The sequence below is a fragment of the Cervus elaphus genome, chromosome 24 (assembly GCF_910594005.1).
Source record: "Cervus elaphus chromosome 24, mCerEla1.1, whole genome shotgun sequence".
In the NCBI taxonomy this organism is placed as follows: Eukaryota; Metazoa; Chordata; class Mammalia; order Artiodactyla; family Cervidae; genus Cervus; species Cervus elaphus.
Window position 1 is genome coordinate 62,359,048 of NC_057838.1, and position 23,119 is coordinate 62,382,166.

The 23,119-nt window shown below is 48.2% G+C and overlaps 2 protein-coding genes across 5 annotated transcripts; both read right to left on the reverse strand.

Moving 5' to 3' along the window:
• Positions 1–225: 225 nt before the first annotated feature.
• Positions 226–2,008, reverse strand: TREX1 (three prime repair exonuclease 1). Its single transcript, XM_043885859.1, is given in 3 exon segments — positions 226–1,043; positions 1,045–1,236; positions 1,531–2,008. Coding segments are annotated over 3 exon segments (1,089 nt in total). The 5' UTR covers positions 1,651–2,008; the 3' UTR covers positions 226–266.
• A 143-nt stretch (positions 2,009–2,151) lies between these two features.
• Positions 2,152–21,330, reverse strand: LOC122682755 (ATR interacting protein). Of its 4 annotated transcripts, none has more exons than XM_043885858.1 (13): positions 20,988–21,330; positions 18,956–19,086; positions 18,168–18,338; positions 16,158–16,276; positions 12,906–13,063; positions 11,234–11,335; positions 10,810–10,939; positions 9,929–10,621; positions 4,312–4,448; positions 4,052–4,140; positions 3,199–3,279; positions 2,723–2,975; positions 2,152–2,324 (listed from the first exon to the last, which is right to left on the reverse strand). In XM_043885858.1, the coding sequence occupies exons 1-13, from the start codon at positions 21,226–21,228 to the stop codon at positions 2,257–2,259; spliced, it is 2,373 nt and encodes a 790-aa protein (XP_043741793.1). In that variant the 5' UTR covers positions 21,229–21,330; the 3' UTR covers positions 2,152–2,256. The 4 variants fall into 4 exon arrangements, 2 of the variants coding, with proteins under 2 accessions (XP_043741793.1, XP_043741792.1); XM_043885857.1 differs by having other exon boundaries at positions 4,052–4,143; XR_006337507.1 differs by lacking the exon at positions 4,052–4,140.
• Positions 21,331–23,119: the final 1,789 nt, after the last annotated feature.

A 23,119-nucleotide genomic window follows, 5' to 3' on the forward strand; every position in this document is an offset into this window, starting at 1 on the left:
TTGTAGCCCTGGCTGCTGGGATTGGGGGTGAGGCTAGCTATCTTTTCCCTCCAATATTTGAAGTTCACGGTCTCCTACTTCTCTTGGACTCAGAAGTCTGACTGTCCTGGTAGGAATGGTGCTGGACAAAGACTGTCATTTTCTGTGCCCCTGGCCCCAGGTCTCTTGAGTGTGGGCAAGAGGCTGTAAGGCCACCACGGAGGGTAGAGGTGAGTGATCACTCAGTGCTGTGGGGGTTTTTTATTAGTCAGACTTCCCTTCCTGGCCTACTGCCCGGGTATGGCCAGTGACAGCCCATACAGCGTGGCTACCGCCAAAGTCAGGAAGGCCAGCAGGCCCAGGGGGGCCAGCAGCCCCTCCCCGGGTGGCGCTCCAGGGCGCTTCACTGGGGAAGGGGTTGGCTTGGGGCTCCTGTCTCCACGAAGGTTGGGGCCGGTGTCGCTGGCTCTGGCCAGGGGCACTGTGGCTGTGACAGCAGATGGCCTTGGGTCGGTTCCAGTAGAGGTTGTGACCACGTACATTGGCTTGACGGTGCTGAAGGGCTTGGCATGAGCATCCACCCACCGTAGCAGGGCCCGCGGCCTCCACTGACAGATGCTCAGCAGGGCGAGCACGTCCCCCTCGGCCGTGTGCGAGTCTGGCGGGGCCTGCCCGTACAGGCGTGTGTAGATGCTGCCCAGGCTGTAGCTCTTCCTTGGGCCGTGCTCCGAGGAGCTGCCAGCCGGCTCCAGGGCCTTCAGGGCAGCGATGCTGTCCACACAGAAGGCATCGTCCAGAGCACTGGCCAGGCCCAGCAGTGCCAGCTCGGCCCGGAGCAGGGGGAAGTCGTAGCGGTCACCATTGTGGGCCACGAGGCACCAGGGCTGTGGCTGGCGCTGCAGGAAGGCACGGATCAGGTTGACCAGGTCGGCGTCAAAGGCCCGACGCCCGTGGGCAGCCAGCACGGCGGTGCTCAGGCCCGTGATCTCGCTGGCCGCGGGGCTGCACGCCTTCCCTGGAGCCACGCACAGGGAGAGCTTGTCCAGCACCCGGGGCGGCGGGGGGCGCTGTCGGCGCAGGCCCCTGAGGGGCGGAAAGGCCCTCCAGGGCGGATCTGTGGACGGCCAGCAGGCACAGCTCAGTGATCTTGGGCTGGGAGAAGGGCAGGCCGGTGGCCTCCAGGTCCAGGAAGATGAGGGTCTGCACAGGCCCTGGGGGCAGGGCCCGCGAGCCCATGGTGGGTGTCCGCCGCTGAGCCTGCGGAGGAGCAGGGGGTCGGGGTGGGAGGGTGAGTGCCCGCTGACGGGCGGTAGGGCGGGTGGGGTGGGAACGCCTCTCTGGCCTTCCCTGCCCCATTAGGGCCTGTTGCTGAGCTCCAGCACCCACTTTCTGGCAGGAGGACAGAAGGTAGGGTGGCTTCCTTAGTGGGACCCGCTCACTCGGCTGTCTGTTCAGGTGCAGGCTCAGCTCCTCCCCTGGTGGCCTCTTAGTGTGGGGGGGGTACCCACGGCCCTCCCACCCTGCCTCATTCCCCTGGGGGTTCTCACTTACCGAGGAGCCGGCAGGCAGCAATGACTCAGGGTGCACACTCTGCCTGGCTCTTGCTGCCGGCAGCAGCAGTGGCGGGAAGTGAAACTTGGTCTGAGCCCGCCCAAGGGCTGGTGTGAGCATGGCCCGCCCCGCTCGTCAGCTGGCCTGGGCTGTCCCTCCTACCAGCACCCGTCCCTCCCCAGGCACCCGCAGGGCTGCCAGAAAGGCCTCAGATCTCTGGCTGTAGGCCCACTGGCTAGCACGGTGCACCGGGCCCTCGCACGCTCATGGTGGGAGGACCAGGCTATGGGGGGAGGCTGGCTCCATGACTCGGCCTGCCGGGAGCCCCCCTGCCGTGGCCATTTTGCACCCAGTCCATGGCCCCACTTTCCCAGGCCTCCCTGGTTTAGGCCGAGGCTGAGGGCCGCCTCCACCCCTGCGCACAATGGTTTCTTCCTGTGGCCTCAGGAGAGAGGGATGACTCAGGGCAAATCCACAAGCGGGCAGGGCTCCTTCCCCAGGGCAGATTCATCCCCGTGGGGCTGGAGCTCAGCTCCGGCAAGGCCCAGCAGGGATCTCAGCCTTTCCCGGGTCCCCCTCCTCTGTCCTTCCCGCTCTGCCGACACTGAGCAAACTCAGGAAACAGAAGGCTGGCGCGTTCTCAGCCAGTCAGTGCTTTTAATCAGCGGAGGGAAGGGCGGGCGAGAGTGGCTCTGGTGCCACCGTGTGGCCCGGTGCTCACAGGCCTCAGCCACAGTCCATCTCAGGCTCATCCACATCGGTCTCCACGGCACAGAGATCCTCCAGGGCCGCCTCTGAGGCAAAAACCAGAAGGTTCTGTGGTGACGGCCCAAAGGCGCCGGGACTGGGGGTGGCCCCACCACTCCGCCCGCCCCCCAGGCCCACAGGAACTAACCAGTCCCTTCCACGCCCAGGCCTTGCTCCCTCAGCTACTGCAAGCAAAGTGATACAAAGGCAGTTCAGACAGGGATGCTTCTGGAAAAGCCACGGCTCTGCCAGGCTGACTCAGTAGATACGAGCCAAAGGCAGGCTGATATACTGAGCGAGGAGCCAGAGCAGGAAGGAAAGGGTGGCCCAGTGCCGGCAAAGGCTGTGTGGACTTAAGGCCAGGGGGTCTGACTGGCCCGGGGACTTCAGGGCCGACCCCGCGTGGGGGCTGGGGCGGGGGGGTGGGGCCCTCCTGCGGGCTCACCTTCACAGTCGGTCACGTCTGGAAGCCCTCGAATCAGCGTGCTGACGCCGGGCATGACCTGGTCATACTGGTGCAGGACCTCCACGCAGTGCACCGTGAAGAGCTTGTCCTTCTGGGACAGGCCGTGCAGCAGGAGCACCGTGTCCCGCAGACACCGCACCGTCCGCCTCTGCCGCTCGGTTCGCGGGGGCCCCCCTGCCCGCCGCACCGTCAGCCACTGTCTGTGCAGCATCACCGTGAGTGCTCTGACCACCTGCGGGAGGGCGCGGGCGGAGGTCAGGGCATGTGCTCTCTGCACCTGGACCACCGGCTGGGCGGGGCGGCCCCAGTCCTAGCCTCCCCCCGGGGTGAGGAGGGTTCTGAGCGGTGGCACCAGGGTCCAGCCCTGATGAAGGAGCATGGGATGCTCTCAGACGGCCCTGTCAGCCACCAGCAGGGCTGCCCGCCGGCAGCCCCCTTCTGCGCCCAGCACTCACCTCCACGTTGCACTGGCAGCTGGAGCCAGTGACTGGGGAGGAGGGGCTCTGCACACTCAGCTTGGCCAGAAGCCACACGGCCTAGAACAAGAACAGACTTGGTTCCATCCGCGCCAGAACGCCACCCCAGTTCCAGTCACGGCGAGGGCTTTCTCAGGCTTCTTGCAGAGCTCCAGTTGCCTAAGCAACTGCCTGTCTGGAGAGGCCCTTGGACTGCAAGGAGATCTTACAGGAAATCAGTCCTGGATATTCACTGGAAGGACTGATGCCGAAGCTGAAACTCCAATACTTTGGTCACTGATTCGAAGAGCTGACTCCTGAAAAAAGACCCTGATGCTGGGAAAGACTGGAGGCAGGAGGAGAAGGGGACGACAGAGGATGAGATGGTTGAATGGCATCACTGACTCGATGGACATGAGTTTGAGTATACTCCCAGAGTTGGTGATGGACAGGGAAGCCTGGCATGCTACAGAACTTGGGGTCGCAGAGTCGGACACGACTGAGCAACTAAACCAAACTGTCTGCATTGATGGAATCCAAGAGGTGATGGCATCCTGGGCCTTCCCAGGAGATGCTCAGGACCAAGACCTGTGTCTCACCAATGACCCCTGCCTCCAGGCCCACCTCCAGCTACCAGGCTACCCTGCCAAGTCCCAGGATACCCTGGGTCCACGTGTGTTATATCTGTATAGTGGGGGCCCCCAAAAACGAGTCTTCCTTGTTAGTCTCTAAACGCGTCACCGATGTGAATGAAAGCCCCCTTTGTCCCCTGAGAAGGAGGAAAGGCGCCCCTCCGGTGGGGCGGGGTGGGGTGGGGAGGCGAGCCGTCCACAAAGGGCTCTGGTGCTTCTACCTCTTGCTCCAGCTGCAGCCACTGCGCCTCGGAGGCGGCTCTGTCAGGTCTTGACGTGATGTACGTGTACAGCAGCAGCAGGAGGCAGCCTTCTGGAAGGGACGCCCCAGCTCACGCTCAGGCTCTGCCCTCCCACCCACCGCCTGAGGTACAAGCTGCGGGAGCCCTCAGGAGGTGCCTGGCCCGTCCCTGCCACCTCCTTCCCCTCAACCAGCCGGAGCTGTCCGGGTGCGGGCCCCCTGCCCCCTGGCCTGCTTTACCTGAGTGGGAGCAGAGCTGAGGTGCGAGCTTCTCATGGTCCACCAGGAGGGACAGGAGCTCAATCGTCAGCAGCACGCTGGGCAGGGGCGTCTCTGGGCACAGGCATTGCGGCAGCACCCTGAACACGCACTGGAACCTGAAACACAGGGGCCCAGAAAGACGTGATGCCTCCAACCCAACTCTGTAACTCACCCTTCTTTTTCACTGTCGGTAAAAGGAAATTGAAGAGGCCAGGGAAGAGGAGACTGGATTCAGATAGACCTGGCTTCAAATGCTAGCCTGGGAACAAGTGGGTTACCCTTCACTGCGGGGCTGCTGTGGCTGAAAGAGGACAGGTCCTTGCCTGGCCCAGTGCCACCTCGAAAATACGAGACGCCTCCCTGGACCTGGCAAGCCAGCCTCCACACTGCTCCCAGCTCCTTCCTGCCTTTGCTCCCAAATAGGGAGCCAGGTCTTGAGCTGAGTGTGAGAGGAGAGTCCTGAACCCACCACCAAAGGACTGGCTAGACTCTGGTCCGATCTCCTGACATCACTTGCCAAGCAAGGAAGACTTCATTTTCTCCGCTTGTCAGGAAACACTAGCTCCTCTGCAGCCACGTATGTGAAGGTATTCACTTGAGGTGTGCATGGCTCGGGCACTTGAGGCTCGGGCACTCTTCCCCCCAGTCTCAGGGGCAAAGAGCTGGCCCATTCATTACCAGGGAACCAAGTCCCAAGATAAGCACTACTGTTGGCTCAACCCACACAACCTCCTAGGTGGCGGGGGAGTTCTATGGGTGTGTCCCCTTTCATACAAGGAGGTTTAAGAATATTCCCTGTGTACCATTAGGGAGCAAGGTCTATTTGGGGCAAACTCATTTGAGAGCAAATCCTGTACGACAGACAAGCTGAATGTTTCTAGTCACCAGGGAGTATGGAACTTGGTGGAAAACTGGAATTCCCAAGTATCCACTAACGAGTCACCTAATTTCATTATTAGGCTAGAAGTGGCCCACTGAAACTGAAACAAAAAAACCTGCCTATATATACAACACAGTTATTTCCAAATTAGTTTTTGATAGCATCAGAGCCTACTTATTTTAAATGTTTTTTTCTCCAGAGCCCCCCAATGCACAATAAATAACAGTCGTGCTACTCTGCTTGAGTTGGGGATGAGTCTTTTTGTTCAAAAGCACCTGCCAGAAAAAAAAAAGAAAAAAGCCCCTGCCATGCCAGTACGTGGAGAGCAACCCTGGACGACCTAACTGCTACACCAGACGGGGTAGAAAGATAAAACTCGGGATGACGTGCTCTCAAGCCTAGGTGGGCAGTGGTACGCTTCGTAAGAGGCCACAGCCTGCCCGGCCACTCGTGCCGTACAACATGTGCTTTAGAGAGCCTTGGTGCCACCTGTCCTAGGCCTCCCTGGCTCAGATGGTAAAGAACCCACCTGCAGTGTGGTTTGATCCCTGGGTTGGCGTGGGCATGGCAATCCACTCCAGTATTCTTGCCTGGAGAATCCCCATGAACAGAGGAGCCTGGCAGGCTACAGTCCATGGGGTCACAAAGAGTCGGACTGAGCGGCTAAGTACAGCACAGCACCTGGCCCTGGCTTTTGCTTTTACTCCAAGATGAACAGGAAGCTGTGTGGTAATGGGGTTCAGCTTGTCAGCATGAAGGAATTCGGAAGGGAAGTGCTGCGGGGAAGTGGCATCAGCGAAGGGCGTCTACAGAGACCAGCCATGTGGCAGATACTGATTGTACTGTCTGCTGTTGTGACATAGCCAGTCTCCACCAGTCCTGTATGCTGCTCAAAGTAATTTTTTTCTATGAACAATCCCATTTTAAATAAATCAAAATGCTTAAAATCTGAATGGATGGAATTTAAAAGTACTTTGTTGAAACAGCAAGCTGGGCAGAAAAAAAAAAAAGACATGTAAAATTTTGTTATTTCCAGTCTGTATATGAAAAATAGGTCATCTAAAGGAAAAAAAATAACTTCGATTAACTAGTGTTAAACAAAAAAGATAGGTTTACTAAATATGTTAATCTATCCTTTTAACATAAGCCTCACCTTTCATTTTAAAGGTTTCCATAGAAATTTAGTTATTTTATCTTTCAGCCATGTGCTATTTTTTTTTTCTCTTGCCAACATGCGTAAAAAGGGAAGTCAATTACAAGTGCAAATAATGTGGTATTCTTTTGTAACTCAAGTCTTGAAATGTTCTGTAGTGTTAAGCAAAGTCTCCTCTTGCTTGATACTAAATAAACGTTTGAAAGAAAAAAAAAATAGTCACTCAGGAGCCTAACTGGCTTGAAACCATCTAATACACTCCCTCTGGCGTTTCAAACAAGACTCCCTAACTCAACACGGAGTTTATTCACTCAGCAAACACTGAGGGCTCAGAGTGAGCCAGGCTCTGTGCTGGGCGGGAGGACGCAGGGCTCTGAGGGTGCCACCTGGGCTTGTGAACAGAAGGCACTTGTCTGGCCTGCAGTAAGCACCCATGAAACGGCTGTTTTTTCATGTCACAGATAAGGTCAACAGGAATAGAATGGTGATCTGTCTACCAAGATAACTGGTAAAAATGTGCTTCCTGGAATTCATTCATTTAAAAAATAAGAAACCAAGATGCAAGGATTTTTCAGTTATCCACAGATCAATGTGACAAGCTGCATTAACAAAGTGACTAAAAACCATATGATCATCTCAACAGATGCAGAACTTCTGCTAAAGTTCAGCATCCATTTATGATAAAAACTTCAGAAAGTAGGCATAGAGGAAACTTAGGTCAACATATTAATAATAAAGGCCACATGTGAAAAACCTACAGCTGACATCAGATTCATTGGTGAAAAGCTGAAAGCATTTTCTCTAAGATCAGGAACAAGACAAGGATGCCCACTCTCACCATTTTTATTCAGATAGTTTTTGAAGTCCTAACCACAGCAATCAGAGAAGAAAAAAGTAAAAAGGAATCCAAACTGGCAAGGAAGAGAAAAATTTCACTGTTTGCAGATGACATACTGTACACAGAAAATCTAAGATGCCACCAGAAAATGACTAGAACCCATCTGATAAAGTTGCAGGATACAAAATTAATACATGGAAGTCTGTTGGATTTCTATACACTAACAATGAGCTATCAGAGAAATTAAGGAAACAATCCCACTTACCATTGCATCAAAAAGAATAAAACACCTAAGAATATGCCTACCTAAGCAGGCAAAAAGGCCTATACTCCAATAACTGTAAGATGCTGATGAAATAACATGACACAAACAGATGAAATGATAGACTCTGTTCTTGGAAGAATCGATATTGTCCAAGTGACTACCCAAGGCAATCTACAGACTCAGCGCAGTCATTATCAAATTACCAATGGCATTTTTCACAGAACTAGAAGAAAAAAATTTAAACAGGCAGAACACTCTTTGACATAAAATTACAGCAGCTGTTTTTTGGATCCATTTCTTAAAGCAAAAGTAAACAAAAGTGGAAGAAAAAAATGCCAATGGGATCTACCTAATATAATTTAAAAGCTTTTGCACAACAAAGGAAATGGTGGACAGAGTGAAAAGAGAACCCATTATTGTGGGAGAAGATAACTGCAAGTGATATGACCGATAAGGGGGTCATATATTCAGCATATATAAACAGCTCATACAACTCAACATCAAACAAACAACCCAATCAAAAGATGAGCAGAACTGAATAGACATTTTTCTAAAGAGGATAGCCAGATGGCCAACAGACACATGAAAAGATGCTCAGTTATCACTCATCACCACGGAAACGCAAATCAAAACCGCAATGAAATATCACCTCAAACTGGTCGAATGGCTACCACCATCAAGAACACCAACAACAAATGTTGGCAAGGATGTGAAGAAAAGGGAATCCTCCTATGCTATCAGTGGGAATGTAAATTAGTGCAGCCACTGTGGCAAACAGTATGGGAGTTTCTCAAAAAAATAAAATGGGAGTACCATATGATCCAGCAATTCTACTTCTGGGTTATATCTGGGAAGAATAAAAAACCAAAACACTAAAAAAAAAAAAAAACCAAAACACTAATTTGGAAACATGCACCCTGATGTTCATAGAAGCATTATTATCTACAATTGCCAAGGTACTGAAGCAACTGTCCATCAACAGATGAATGGATAAAGAAGTTGTGGTGCATACACACACACAATGGAATACTGTTGTTGTTCAGTCGCTAAGTCATGTCTGACTCTTTGCAACCCTGTGGACTGCAGCATGCCAGGCTTCCCTATCCTTCACTGCAAACTCTCCTGGAGTTTGCTCAAATTCATGTCCATTGAGTCAGTGATGCTATCTAATAACCATCTCATCCAATGCCACCCCCTTCTCCTTTTGCCTTCAATCTTCAATGGAATATTACTCAGCCATAAAAAAGAACAAAATTTTGCCATCTGCAACAACATGGATGGCCTTGGAGGGCATTATGATAAATGAAATAAGACAGAGAAAGGCAAAAACTGTATGATATCATGTATACTTAGAATCTAAGTATTACAGGAAACTAGTGAATTAAAAAAAGATAAAGACTCACACACAACCAACTTGTGGTTACCTTTGGGGACAGAGAAGGAAGGAGGGAGGGGCAAAATAGGAGTAGAAGATTAAAAAAGCATTGTTATGGGATTATATGAAATCATGTGTGTGAAACTTCTGAAAATTGTAAAGCACTATGGAATTTTAAAGGAAAAAAAGGAAAGAGAAGACTCAAAACAAAATCCAAGCAACCAGCCACTGTGACCTGGGCAGGGGTGCTGAGCCCACCTTGCTGTCCACACTTCTCTGCACTACACTGTGTCGAGCTCTGAGCACCACCTCTAGGATGGACCAGACAGGCGGGAATATATTCATATGGTGACCAGGATCCAGAAATGTGTTTAGTAAACAGGTATTCTGGGCTCAGAGACAAAAGACTTAAGATCTGTGCAGCCAGTGGAGTCATTCCAATACAGGAACTGGCCTCTGGGTGGAGTGCTGAGGGGGTGATGAGATTCTAGGACTAACTAGAGGACTGGCTTGGTGAGGTTTACCTTCCCAAGTGTTCAAGGTCTGGAATCCCAAGCTAGGAATTTCTGACAATGCTGTTTCGCAACAAACTATAAGAGGAACAAGTAACCTGTGGCTCATGCCAGTGGTGGGCACCTTGAAGATGGGCAGATTCCCAGCAATCAGCTTGTACCTGCACACCCCCTGCTTCCTCAGGGAACCCCAGCAAACTCAACCTCAACATGCCTGTGATATGCAGTCTTTACCTGATGCATGTCCCAGGTCCAAAGGCCTCTGGGTTTGGTCTCTGTCTTGGGGTCAGGACGCTCTTCCATAGTGACTAGCAGCCTTCTTTTAACATGTGTGTTTTGCTTACCTACTGCCTAGAGGCAGAACTAAGCCAAATAAGCCACTTCCTTGGTTCTTCTAACACCTGGCCCCATTTCCCATGACTTCAGAACTCCCTGAGCTAAGAACCTAAACCAAGGCTTAGAGCTGAGCAGTATGAACGTGTCAAGATGGGAGCAAGCTCAGGGGCCACAGGACAGACCTCAAGAGGTCAGGTAAGACCCACAAGGAATCATGACTCCCACGCTGCAGGATACCTGGGCAGGAAATCAAAGGAAGCATTTTCAGCTAGTTTCACCAAAACCTTAAGGCACTGGCTGAGGACACTGGCTTGAAGGTGACCTGTTGCTGCAGAAGAGGAAGCCAGAAGGTGAAGGAGCATCTTCAAGAGTGGATGCTGGCCTTGGTCCTCGGCAAGCCCCTCTGGGGCTGAGGTCGCATCCCCATGACAATGTCCGCGAACCTGGCTCTGGCCTCCTTCCCCCGCAGCAGACTCAGCGCTCGCTCCCGACAGTAACAGGCGGACGACCGCTCCGCTGTGGCACACCAGGTGCTGGAGGACGCTGAGTGCCGCCACCGAGAAGCCTTCCAGGTTACAGAGGGGGTCCTCGGGGCTGGCCTCTGCCCCAGGGCTCACACGGGAGGGGCGTGTCGGTGAGTCCGCAGGCGCGCCGCTTCTCTTGGCTGCTGCCAAGTCCTGCAGAGCCTGGCAGTGTAAGCCGATGAAGAACTGTACCAGGGGGAGGAGATGCACAGCCCCAGGGAGCCTGTGGAGCGGGAAGGCCCTCCTGCCTCCCTCTGCTGGGTCTCTGTCACTGGCGCCTTCTTCATTCCTGGCCACCAGGTTCAGTCCAGTGAGTGCCAGGTGCTGTGCTTCTCTCAGGGCCGAGAGGGGGCAGGACCCATCGCGAGGACCTGTGGTCCTCAGGCTTGAAATCCCAGGCAAGGTACTAGCAACAAACACAAAAGAAAAGACACAAGTGTGAGAGGCAGATATGGTCAAGGAACCCAGAAAACCTGCTGGCAAATTCTCTCATCTCCCTGCCCAGAGCAGATGTCTGAGGCTGGTCAGGACCAGATGGGGACTTGCTTCCTGAAAACTCCTTCCAGACAAGCTTTTTAGGAGTCTTGTGCTTACCTGCCAAGCCCTGGTAGCTGGAACTGGGTGCCGGCAGGAGCCTCAGGACAACTGCTCAGGAGGTGGCACAGACCCAGGGGCGACCCGGGGATCAAAGGCTGCTTCAGGAGAAGGTTTATCAAAATGGAGCCTGCGGAAAGACAAGGTGACATGAGAGTGCTTTTCTATGATGCCAACTCTGCTCTCAACGGTCACTGAGGCCCCCTGAGACACCTGTGGGTACTGAAGGCTCGGGGGCATACTTGCTCTTGGCCTCTCCCAGTTTATAGTCACATACTTCAGTCACAGACTCCTATTCCCACTGACCCTCTAAAGCACTGCCTGGTTCCCACAGCCCAGGACAGTTAGGCAATTCCAGTGCAGCATCACAGAGCACGATCAGACCCAGGCAGGCATCTGGCAGAAGCAGCATGCGTTCTGGTACCTTGATTGTTTGATCTTTGCATCCAGCTGTCAACAAGACCTTTCTGGGGCTCTTCCTGCTTTATGGGGCCACCTCCCAGACTGTGAGCCTTATTCTCTGCAACTAGATAAAATGTTAATAAAAATTAGAATATGAAAGCACACGTGTATCAGAAACTCTTTAAACGTGACGAGTTTCAAACATACATTGTTCTATTTTTTTCAACTCTGGATCAAATCAAGAGCCAAAGCAACTCAAGAACTTTCGCATCTTTGCCTTCCTCATATAAAATAGGAATTTGCATAAAGAAAAGAAAAGAAAATTAAATTGTGTGTCCCACTCCAAAGTCAGGCAATAACATAAAAGCTGTAACCTTAACATTTATGTGATTCTTATTACATACCAGACTCTGTTCTAAGAGCTTTACACCTGTCAACTCTCTTGTTCTTCACACCAGCCCTCCCAGGAGGTGTTATCAGTGGCTTTGTTCTATATATAGGAAAACTGAAGCACAGAGGTTTGGGTTGTGTGTGTGTGTGTGTTCAGTGTGTGTGTTCTGTGTGTATGTGTTCAGTGTGTGTGTGTTCTGTGTGTATGTGTATGTGTTCAGTGTGTGTGTGTGTTCAGTGTGTGTGTGTATGTGTTGAGTGTGTGTGTGTTCAGTGTGTGTGTATGTGTGTGTTCAGTGTGTGTGTTCAGTGTGTGTGTGTGCTTAGTCGCTCAGTCATGTCTGACTCTTTGCAACCCCATGGACTGTAGCCCGCACGAGGCTCCTCTGTCCATGGAATTTTCCAGGTAAGGATACTGGAGCAGGTTGCCATTTCCTTCTCCAGGGAAATCTTCTCAACTATAACCACTTCTGAACTTGCTCCCAAAATGTGAGTAGCTGCAGTTCTCAGGGGTGCCGTGATGCTAATGATTTGAAAGAGCTGATGGCGGTAGGACAGAGGCAGGGTATCTGAATGGCAGGATAAACTGGCACAGCACAGTGAAAACCTACTAATGCTGATTGCTTCTCTCTAGAAAGCAGTAGCATTGCCTCAGTCTGGACTCAGCCTGGCTATGAAAGAAGCACATATTCCTGCATCCTAGTTGTGCTTCTGGCCTGTCGATGGATGCTGACTGTGGAGGTTTTATTTATTTTATTTTTTATTTTTTTTTATTTTTTTTATTTTTTATTTTTTTTGTGGAGGTTTTAAAATACGCCTGCAAGTTCTTTGACACACTTGCACTCAAAGGGTGCAGCCTTGTCTCCCTCCCCTTGAACACAGCCCAGACTCAGGGACTCAGTTCTAATGAACAGAACTTAGGCTGAGTGACAGAACTGATGCCATGTGACTTAAAGGTTCAGACACAGAAAGGATAGATTCTGCTTCCACCAGGCTCTCTGGGTTTGCTAGCTCTTTAGGAAGCCATGTATGGGGTGAGGAGGTCAGCCAAGTAGCCCTGGGGAGAGGTCCACATGTGAAAAGAAATTCCACTGTTAGACATGTGAACGCACCACCTTGAAATAGATCCTCCAGCCCCTGACAAGACTTCAGTGATTCCAGCGCCCTTAGAGACAAACCATCCCCACTATGCTGTCAGAACTGTGGACCCACAGAAAGGAGGAGAAAATAAACACTCAATTGTTTCAAAGCTCAAGGTCAAGTGGTCTGATATTGAGTTGTAGACGATAGAGAGATGGACTTACCCTCCCTGCCCATCGGGGACTTGTATGCTGGCTCTGTCTGGCAGGGCTGGGGAAGGGACTTGTTAGCACTAAAAGACTCCTTTGTAGGGAAAGATGGTTTTCCAAATTGTGGAGAACATGCTTCTGGCTTTATAACCACAGAAGGGCTTTTCCTAGGACTGAAAAAAATTAACTATGAAAGCAGAGTAATGATTCTAACCCCATGTAAAATACCTGGTTATAAAACTTCTAACAACACGCCAGTCAGGATGGCTGCTATCCAAAAGTCTACAAGTAATAAATGCTGGAGAGGGTGTGGAGAAAAGGGAACCCTCTTACACTGTTGGTGGGAATGCAAACTAGTACAGCCGCTATGGAAAACAGTGTGGAGATTTCTTAAAAAACTGGAAATAGACCTGCCATATGACCCAGCAATCCCACTTCTGGGCATACACACTGAGGAAACCAGATCTGAAAGAGACACGTGCACCCCAATGTTCATCGCAGCACTGTTTATAATAGCCAGGACATGGAAGCAACCTAGATGCCCATCAGCAGATGAATGGATAAGGAAGCCGTGGTACATATACACCATGGAATATTACTCAGCTGTTAAAAAGAATTCATTTGAACCAGTCCTAATGAGATGGATGAAACTGGAGCCCCTTATACAGAGTGAAGTAAGCCAGAAAGATAAAGAACATTACAGCATACTAACACATATATATGGAATTTAGAAAGATGGTAACGATAACCCTATATGCAAAACAGAAAAAGAGACACAGAAATACAGAACAGACTTTTGAACTCTGTGGGAGAATGTGAGGGTGGGATATTTCAAAAGAACAGCATGTATACTATCTATGGTGAAACAGATCACCAGCCCAGGTGGGATGCATGAGACAAGTGCTCGGGCCTGGTGCACTGGGAAGACCCAGAGGAATCGGGTGGAGAGGGAGGTGGGAGGGGGGATCGGGATGGGGAATACATGTAAATCTATGGCTGATTCATATCAATGTATGACAAAACCCACTGAAATGTTGTGAAGTAATTAGCCTCCAACTAATAAAATAAATAAATAAAAAATAAAAAATAAACAAACAAACAAACAAACAAAATATCCAAAAAAAAAAAACTTCTAACAGGCTTTAAACTTTTCATGTCTAGGTGATTTGACCAAAAGATTCATCTACTCCACATTTGTTAGTCTTTGGCAGGATAGCAGTGTAAAATTCAAGGCACCTTCATCCAAATGGTAGGAAAAAAATCTTTCATTTGTTTCCACCTTCAAAAGTATTGGGCAGAATTCAAGTACTATTTCCAATTCCACCAAAACATATTTTCAATTTGCAACCTTTTTAAGAAAATTTACTTTTAATTGGAGAATAATTGCTTTACAATGTTGTATTGGTTTCTGCCATACAATGCAAATCAGCCATAAGTATACATATGCCCCCTCCCTCTTGAACCTGCCTCCCACCGCCCGCCCCATCCCACCCTTCTAGGTTGTCACAGAGCCCTGGGTTGAGCTCCCTGTGTTATGTAGCACTGGTGGTATGTCTCAGTGCCCCTCTCAATTTGCCCCACGCTCTCCTTCCCTGTGTCCACAAATCTGTTCTCCATGTCCATGTCTCTACTGTTGCCCTGCAAATAGGTTCATCAGTACTATTTTTCAAAATTCCATATATATGTATATATATATGTGTGTGTGTGTATATACATACACACACGATACTTGTTTGCCCATGAATTACTTCACTCTGTATAACAGGCTCTAGTTCATCCACCTCACTAGAACTGACTCAAATTCATCCCTTTTTATGGCTGAGTAATATTCCATTGTATATATGGACCACAACTTCTTTATCCATTCATCGGTGGATGGACATCTAGGTTACTTCCGTATCTTGGCTATTGTAAATAGCTGCAGTGAACACTGGGGTACTTGTGTCTGCTTCAGTTATGGTTTTCTGAGGGTATATGCCTCGTAATGGCATTGCTGGGTCATGTGGTGGTTTTATTCCTGGTTTTTTAAGGACTCGCCACACTGCTCTCCATAGTGGCTGTATCAGTTTATATTCCCACCAACAGTGTGAGAGGTTTCCCTTTTCTCCACACCCTCTCCAGCATTTATTATTTGTAGATTTTTTTGATGATGGCCATTCTGACTGGTGTTAGGTGATACCTCATTGTAGTTTTGATTTGCAGCAACCTCTTTTTTAAATTGAAATATAGTTCTATACAATATTATCTAAGTTATAAGCATATGATATATAGTGATTCATAATTTTTAAAAGTTATACTCCATTTATAGCTAGTATAAAATAATGGCTACATCCCCTTGTTTTGCAGTATATACTTGTAGCTTATTTTATACCTACTAGTTTGTACCTCTTACTCCCCTATCCTTATATTGTCCCTCTCCCTTTCCCTCTCACCACTGACAACCACTAGTTTACAACAACCTCTTTTTTAATAGCCAGGGCCTGAGTCAAAAGATTTTCAGTAGAAAGAGCATCTAGTAAGAGGTATGTTGTTTCTTGCAACTAGGAAACGGCCGGTTCCTTGGTGTCAGAGTTTTTATGTTAGAGAAGCAGTCTTAATTAACCCTCTGATTAGATTACACAATGCTGAGGCCATCCTGTGAGGAGTGTGAAGAGGAAAGGATGGATTCCTTCTGCTGTCCTCTGTCTTACCTGGACTATGCAAGGCCTGAAGAGTTCAGTTTCATACCCTGTCCATTATAAGCAAAGGCAGCAGAATGCTGAATACCAGAAAAAGATGACCTGACCCACACTGTTCAAGTTTCAAGGCTGATACTGACAGACTTCTCACAGGACAGACCATTAACTGATTACGTCTGCGGCAAAGGTGGGGGCCGCTGGGCAGCAAATGAGAAAAAATGTTCTAAGCAGTTGGGACTGACATACAGTTGGGACAAAATCACTTATTTGAAAAAAATTACATAAAAGTGAAGACTGGTCAACTCTAAAACTCTAGAGATCATCTTTCCAGCCTTTTCTCATCCTGAGGAGCTGTGTTTATAAAGTCCTACAGGAAGAAGGCACTTTCAGAGAGTGTGGGGCCTTTATGCTATGATCCCCCAAACCATTGCAGCCTCATCTGAACCACCTTTGAGGTCTCCGGAAAAGAGGATCTGTGCCCCAGTGGCAGAGTCTAAACGACCTTCGTTTACAACTAGTCTGACACTGTCATTCAGACTTTTTATGAAACGATAACAAAACAGTTCCCTCCCTCTAGCGCCATCATTACCTGACATGGGAAACGGTGGGTACAGCTAGTTTATTAGCTCGTTCACTGTTCTGAAGCTTCGTTCTTAATTCATTCATCTCTGCATCTTTAAACTGGAGTTCAGACTGCAAGGACTGGAGCTGGAAGGCAAAAGATATATACTTATAGAGGTCTCATCACATATGCAGAAATAGCTCTGGGGGACTACCCTGGCAGCCCAGTGGTTAAGATTCCATGTTTCCAGTGCAAGTGGTCCAGGTTTGATCCCTGGTCTGGGAACAAAGATCCCACCACCAACAATCAAAAATAGTTCTGGGTTTCAAAAATCTCAAGCTAGTAAAAGAAAAACAAACAATGAGAAATAGTATAAAAGTCTGCTGTGACATAATTGTCTTAAAATATCAAGTTTTAGCTTTCTTACCGAAAGATGGCATGGTATTCTAGAAAGATATTTTGACCTGCTTATTGCTAAGTAGTTTGTGAGGATTCAAACACCATTTACTCGGCCTCTCTGAACTTCAGCTTATGTGTAAGATAAATACCTGTCTTCCTGATTGGGGGGATTAAGTAAGAATGGTAAATGTAAAATGCCCAGCACAAAGCTTGACAAGGTGCAATATCTCACAGTAACATGTAGACCTTGTAGTGAACATGTTGTTGTTTAGTCACTCAGTTGTGTCTGACTCTTTGCAACCCCATGGACTGGAGCCCCCCAGGCTCCTCTGTCCATGGGATTTCCCAGGCAAGAATACTGAAATGGGTTGCCATTTCCTCCTCCGGGGATCTTCCCGATCCAGGGATCGAACTCACGGCTCCTGCATTGGCAGGTGGGTTCTTTACCCTTGAGCCACCAGGGAACACAGTGGTGCACACTCCAGGTCTTCCTGAAGGTCTGGGCTGAGGATCTGGAATAGTTTTACCAAAACCCTGAGCAGTGTGGGGAGACCTGCTGCTCTGGCCAACAGTAACTGCTGCCATTCCCTAAGCACAGTCCATGCCAGGCATAGCACCAGACACAAGTGCAGGACCATTTAAGTCTCACAACAACCCTTCTCGTTATTTTCGGGAACAGATAAAGGAGATGAGTCATAGAGCATGACTGATCGCCCTGAGGTCACTGCTTGAATGTGATAAAGCCTGGCTTCAATCTCTGGCTTGTCGGTACATCCCTTGGTCCTCACTATGCATATGGAAAAGCAACTACTGCTGCTAGTGTTAGGCGCAGGTCAGCACTTCTTCAAAGATTGCCAAGTTTGCTGAATGAAGTAATAGCAGAGTAAAACCCATGTCCTTATTTGGGAAGTGAAGGAAAGTAACATCTACCTGGCACCCAGTTTTTCTCCCCACAACAGTGTCTCCCTCCCCTAAGAAACATCATTTTCCTGCCTCTGAATATATGATTTGAATGGGAGCTATTATCTCTTTGGTTCCAGTGACTAGTTCCGGGGAAGGCACCTGACTCAGGTTAGACCAATTAGAGCCTTCCCCAGAATTTTAAAACTTGAGATGAGGACCCCTAAGACTTCAGTCTGTTTCGGAGCTGTGAAATATGAGCCCTGGAGAAAACATCCTCAGCCATAAGGATGGAACTTATCAACAGTATAGAGAATAAAGATGAGTCCTGGCAAATCTCAAGTCATTTGAGACTGCAGTACATCTGCTTTCCCCAGACTTAGTTACGGAAGGCAATATGTTTTTTTGTTTGTTTGTTTGGCCTAAGCTAGACCAGTTGAGTTTCTGATCTGCCAAAAAAAAAAAACAAAACCCAGCATAATTTAAGCCTGTTTCTGCAAAGTGTTAGCCAGTGACTTAGGCAACCACAGCAAAGCAGAATTTCATCTACGTCCTTTTCCAAACCACAGAGCCTCAAAGAAAAGTACATGTAATTTGTTGGTAGCAAAAGTATTTCCAACAAACAACTGCTGAAATCTTCCTGGGAGATTTATAATCAACTTTAGGCATTGCTTCTAAAGGAACTCATTAAGCAGGCAAAGCTGATGTCCATACAAGCAAAACATATCTCTGGGTCACCTTTTTGGAGAATTCCTTTTCTTTTTCACTGAGTGCTTGAGTTTTCTCTTGTTCAAGAAGGAAATGAGATCTTCTTTGTTCCTCTAGAATGGATTCTGTCTGATGCAGTGAGTCCCGCAAAATTTTAATTTCTCCATTTTTAATGAGCACTTCTTCTTCCATTGCCTTCATCTGGAAATTCCAAATTCATCTTGTGAAAAGTTTGTAAGGGAAAATTATATATGCACTTATTTCAACATGTAGCTGGGGAGATGAAGAAACACATTTAAAACATGTCCAAAGGATCAATAAGTGCTCAGAATACATCCATGCCAACCAGATCATGACCTGCTAGGTCCATTCCTGGGACAGCAGGTTTTCAGCAAATAGCTTAAAGACATACTTGTCACTTCTGCATGTACATTCCAAAGGTCCTACGAACCTACAGATAGTCATATGAAAGATGTCTGCTTTTTGCAAAACTGTTAATGAAAATAGCAACCATTATGATGATGTGTTTCTTCTATAAGACACATGCTATAAATTTATCTCAGTACTATAACAGAAAGTTTGTATCTCTTTTTGTATAGGGTTTACAAAGTGTCTCTTTTCTTGCCTTGGCTGTTAGGAATCTCAGGATTTAGTTGCAACCAAAATTTTCTGGCTTTCTTTCCCCAGTTTTCTCCCAATTCATGGGGATGAATCTGGACTCTTGTTTTAAAACTTTTCTATATTTTATTGTATAATGCTTTCTAACACATGCATAAGTGAATGAATTAACTACAAAACCCACAAGTTAAATCCCTTACCTTTTCTTTAAGTTCTTTGTATTGTGCCTGAAGTACCTCTAATTCAAAATTATCTTTAACTGCAACACTTTCTCTGTTTTTCCCTGCAGGATATTTTGACATCCCATCTAATATGGTGACCTTATGAACATCTGTAAAACACAACAACCAAAAAAAAACAGTTCCCATATACTTTTTAGGACTCAGTATTTTCCCACTTTCACCAGCCAGTGCTGAAAACAATCACTTTTGAAAGCAAATTAAAGAAAGATCTACTAAGTAGAATAGGTATTTCCAACATAAGAACACGATTCAATCCTTATGAAATAACAAATTCTGCCTCCCTCTCCCCATTCCGCACTCAGTTTCTTGTTTTTTTTTTCCCCCTGCACCCAGTTTTAAGGGTCTCAGCTAAAGGCTGAAAGGTGCTGTGGGAATCTCACTGTTCGAATCTAGTGATCCATTATTCAATAATATTTACTCAGCACCTATAATATGTCAGGCACAATTTAGCCTCTAAAGAAAGCTACAGTGGTGAGCAAAATGGATACAGTCCTTACGCTCATGGAGCTTACATGGCAATAAAAAATATAAGAATAAACATAAAATTACAACTGTTACAAGAGCTGCAGAGAAGAACAAATAGAGGAATGCCTGTAACAGGGGATTTAATCCACATGGATGACTGGAAGCCTTCCCCAGGTAAGTGATAACTGAATGGAGAGCTGAAGAACAAGCAGGAATTAACCAGAGGAGTGGCAATGGGGAATGGATGGAAAGAACACTCAATGTGTAAGAAACAGCAATATGGACTTCCCTGGTGGTCCAGTGGTTAAAACTTCACACTTGCACTGCAGGGAGTGTGGGTTTGATCCTTGGGAACTAAAATCCCACATGCAGTGCAGCCAAAAAAAAAAAAAAGACAGTGATGTGCAGTTTCTGTATTGTAGGGAAGCAGGGAGAATTCAAGGAATGAATCTTTATACTAGAAGAAGTGTGAAGTCATTAAAGGCTTTCAGCAGGGATGTTCATTGTGTTCTGTGTGTGACAGATTTTAGTTTTAAAATGATCACTCTGGCTGTGGTGTGAAGTCTGACTTGTAGCAGTCACAACTGGAAATGTGGACACAATTTAGTGGACTTTTGTCCAGGGGAGGGGTGATGGTAACACAGATCAGGGAGATGGCAGAAATGATGCAGAGAGGATGGATTCTTGAGATGGAAGAAAAAGGTAAAGGTACAGGATTTGGAAAGGAGCAAGGGGGATGTTGGCTTGTGCTACATGGTGGTGCTAATCTCTGCCATGCAAAATGTGTTCATCAACGTGTCTTTTCTGAATGTCTGCTTTGCCAAGCACCATGCTGGAGATGCTGGCAGATGACTGGATTTCCAGGAAATGACTGTGTGGAATTTAACATGTCTATAACACATCCAAGTAGAGATTCAAGGTACCCTCAAAACCTTTCTCTTCCAGGGAGCCCCATAAGACGTCACTAGAATGAGTGTAAGCTCTAAGAAGGTGGGGGCTTTTGTTTGTTGCTAAGTGTCTGCAGCTTCTAAAGTTTGGGCACCTAGTACAATTTATTGGTTGTATAAAAACAGTAAGTCTATCTTATCTCTTGCCTCTGCCAGATCCCTCTTGTGCTCAGGCGGTCCAAAGGAAAAGGTGGTCTTCATTCGATCTAAAGCCTCCCAAATATGTTATAAGGATGGGTCCTCATGTGTAGGTAATGATGGTTCTTATGGCTGTAGTAGTTGTGTTGCAAGGATCTCTGCTGAGAACTAAGAACCCAGTGGTCCAAAGTATAGAAACCCAAGTAAAATGTTAACCTAGCTTTCTATATTTCAAAACGGCTGTTCGACATTTCTGATACATTTCTCCCCTCAAATCAAAGGACCTCTTGGATACAATCGCTGCTTAAATCAAACTGTTCCTATGAAGGGGCAGTGTGGGTGCAAGACACCGGAACGGTCGCCGCGGGGTTCCGAAGGCAGAACCATCTAAGGGGTCGAGGGAAGTCTGCACCACTCTTAAGGGGAAAAGGCGAACTCACTGGACACGTCCCGAGCCGTGGTCGGGCACTGGCTCAGGGCCTGGGACGCAAGCGTGTCGAGCTCCTCCAGGTCGTCGGCGGTGAAATCCTCATGCAGGCCGAATGGGTCTTCGGGGTCCGGGGCGGCGGGGATGCCCCGGGCCCGCTTGCTCGGAGGGTGCCCGGTGTTGGGCGGAGGGCCAGGACTAGGTGCCGGGGGCCCGCTCCGCCTCCTGCTGCCTGATGCGGAGATTCCAGCCATGCCTGCCGCCCGATGATCTCTAAAGACACTGAGCCCGGCCTATACTCGCGAGGAAGGCGGAATGGACCAACCGCCCGCGCGCCGCTGCTCGCCTCAGCCGCTGGGACACGCCCCCGAACCAACGAGCCAATCACCTGCCAGTTGCCGGGCGCGGAAGAATGACATCATCAGAGCGCGCCTCTGTGCTCCACTGACTGCCCGCTGAGACCTGTTGCTTCCCGCCCTTCTTGGGCCCAACCTCACCCGGCGCTTTGGTACCGACTGTTAGGCCACTGCGGTGGTCTAAGCGCAGCGAACTGAGTTACCTAGGCAAACTCACCAGCCCCACCACGCAAGTAGTGTGCCCGCTTCTTGACATGCCCTGGGGCAGCGCTTGCTGGAGTTCGCCCAGATAGGTATTCACCCGTGCATTGTAATCTAGGGTAGGCAGCAGCATTCAGACTTTTGGTTTTTGTGACCTCGCTGTCCAGCCAGACCCACTTCTCAAATACCCCAGGCTCTTGAGGAGGAGTGTGGAAGAATGGGGTTGGGCTAGGAGTTAAGAATAGAACTGTTATGAGCACACATCTTTGAGTACAGTAAATGTTTTGAATGTGTACATTTGGTGCAAGTCTGAGAAGGGTGTGCTTGTGTTGAAGGGCTTAGGAACTGCTCAGGCTGTTAATATTTATTCGTTCATTTCTCTGGGAGCTCTTAAGTGTTTTTGTTCCAAGCGCTGATCATATGGAAATGAATGAGACTCAAGAAGTCAACGAAGGTCCCATGGAAGTAGCAACTGGGCTGTCCTACAGGTTAAGTGGGAGTTATCAAGAAGTGCTAAGGAGGATGGCATCAAGATTACTCAGACAAGAATACAATACTGAAATGGAGGCCACATAATTGCCAGGTAGGCGTTATCAATGGCAAAATAGGAAGGTAAGGTTTTAGAGAGGAGCAGGGATTCATGCTGGGCTTGAGTGGCTGATAGGATTTTACTGGCAGGCTGCAGTCCATGGGGTCACAAAGTGCTGGACACGACTGGACGACTAAGCATGGCACTGTGATGTGCAGGACATTTAGCAGGAACAAGGTGTTGCAAAGTAACAGGGGCAAGATTTTTCATCCGTGTGTGTCGCTCAATCGTGTCCGACACTTTGCAGTCCCATGGACTGTATCCTGTTAGGCTCCTCTGTCCATGGAATTCTAACTTAACCTAGGAGTATCCTATGAATGTTTGGGAGGGCAGTAAATGAAAGGGAGATAGTTGTCAGGGCCTAGAGGGTCTTCAGTACCTGGCTTTAATTTTTTTGAGGTAACTGGTAGGTTCCCTCAGATAGTCACCCAAATATTGGATGCTTATCTTAATTGCTCCAAGTCTCTGGTCTCGTAAAAACACAAGATTATACTTCGTTAAGTGCAGACTGAGTTCCACCAAATAAAAGAGCAGTAGCCTCATCTCAGCGGCAGTGTCCTAGTTCTGGCTCTCCGAAGCGTTATTCGCAGCAGCACAGGGAGGGGTACCAGCTGGCAAGTCCCACAGGGAATCCCTGAAGTCCAAAGAGGACGCTGCTGGCCGTGTACCTTTCCGGGAGACAACCAAAGGGGGACGTTTCTCTTTTACGACTAGTATCAAGTACATTAGAGCTGTAATACAAGTTTCAATCTATGAAAATCTTTTCCAGTTTTGACTCAGCAAAATCTCAGGGCCCTTCTGGAAAACACATTAGTGATATTAGCATTATTCCCATAGTTGTGTCTAGATCCTAGAAGTGAAGTCTAGACTTGTGCATCTAAACTGTTTCAATACATATGCATTTAGCACATTATGGTCTCTGTCCTCCAGCAATCTACCCTTCTTGGGAGTCAAAAGTGGTAGATAATCAACAAGTGTCAGGAGTAAAAAAAGGAAACA

Coding starts and splice junctions, on each gene's coding strand:
- LOC122682755 (XM_043885857.1), bottom strand. CDS start 21,228: ATGGCTGGAATCTCCGCATCAGGCAGCAGGAGGCGGAGCGGGCCCCCG. Junction 4,449..9,928: donor TCCTTTGATTTCCTGCCCAG/GTATCCTGCAGC, acceptor CCTGTGTTTCAG/GTTCCAGTGCGTGTTCAGGG. Junction 2,976..3,198: donor GCTGCCAGTGCAACGTGGAG/GTGAGTGCTGGG, acceptor GCCCTCCCGCAG/GTGGTCAGAGCACTCACGGT.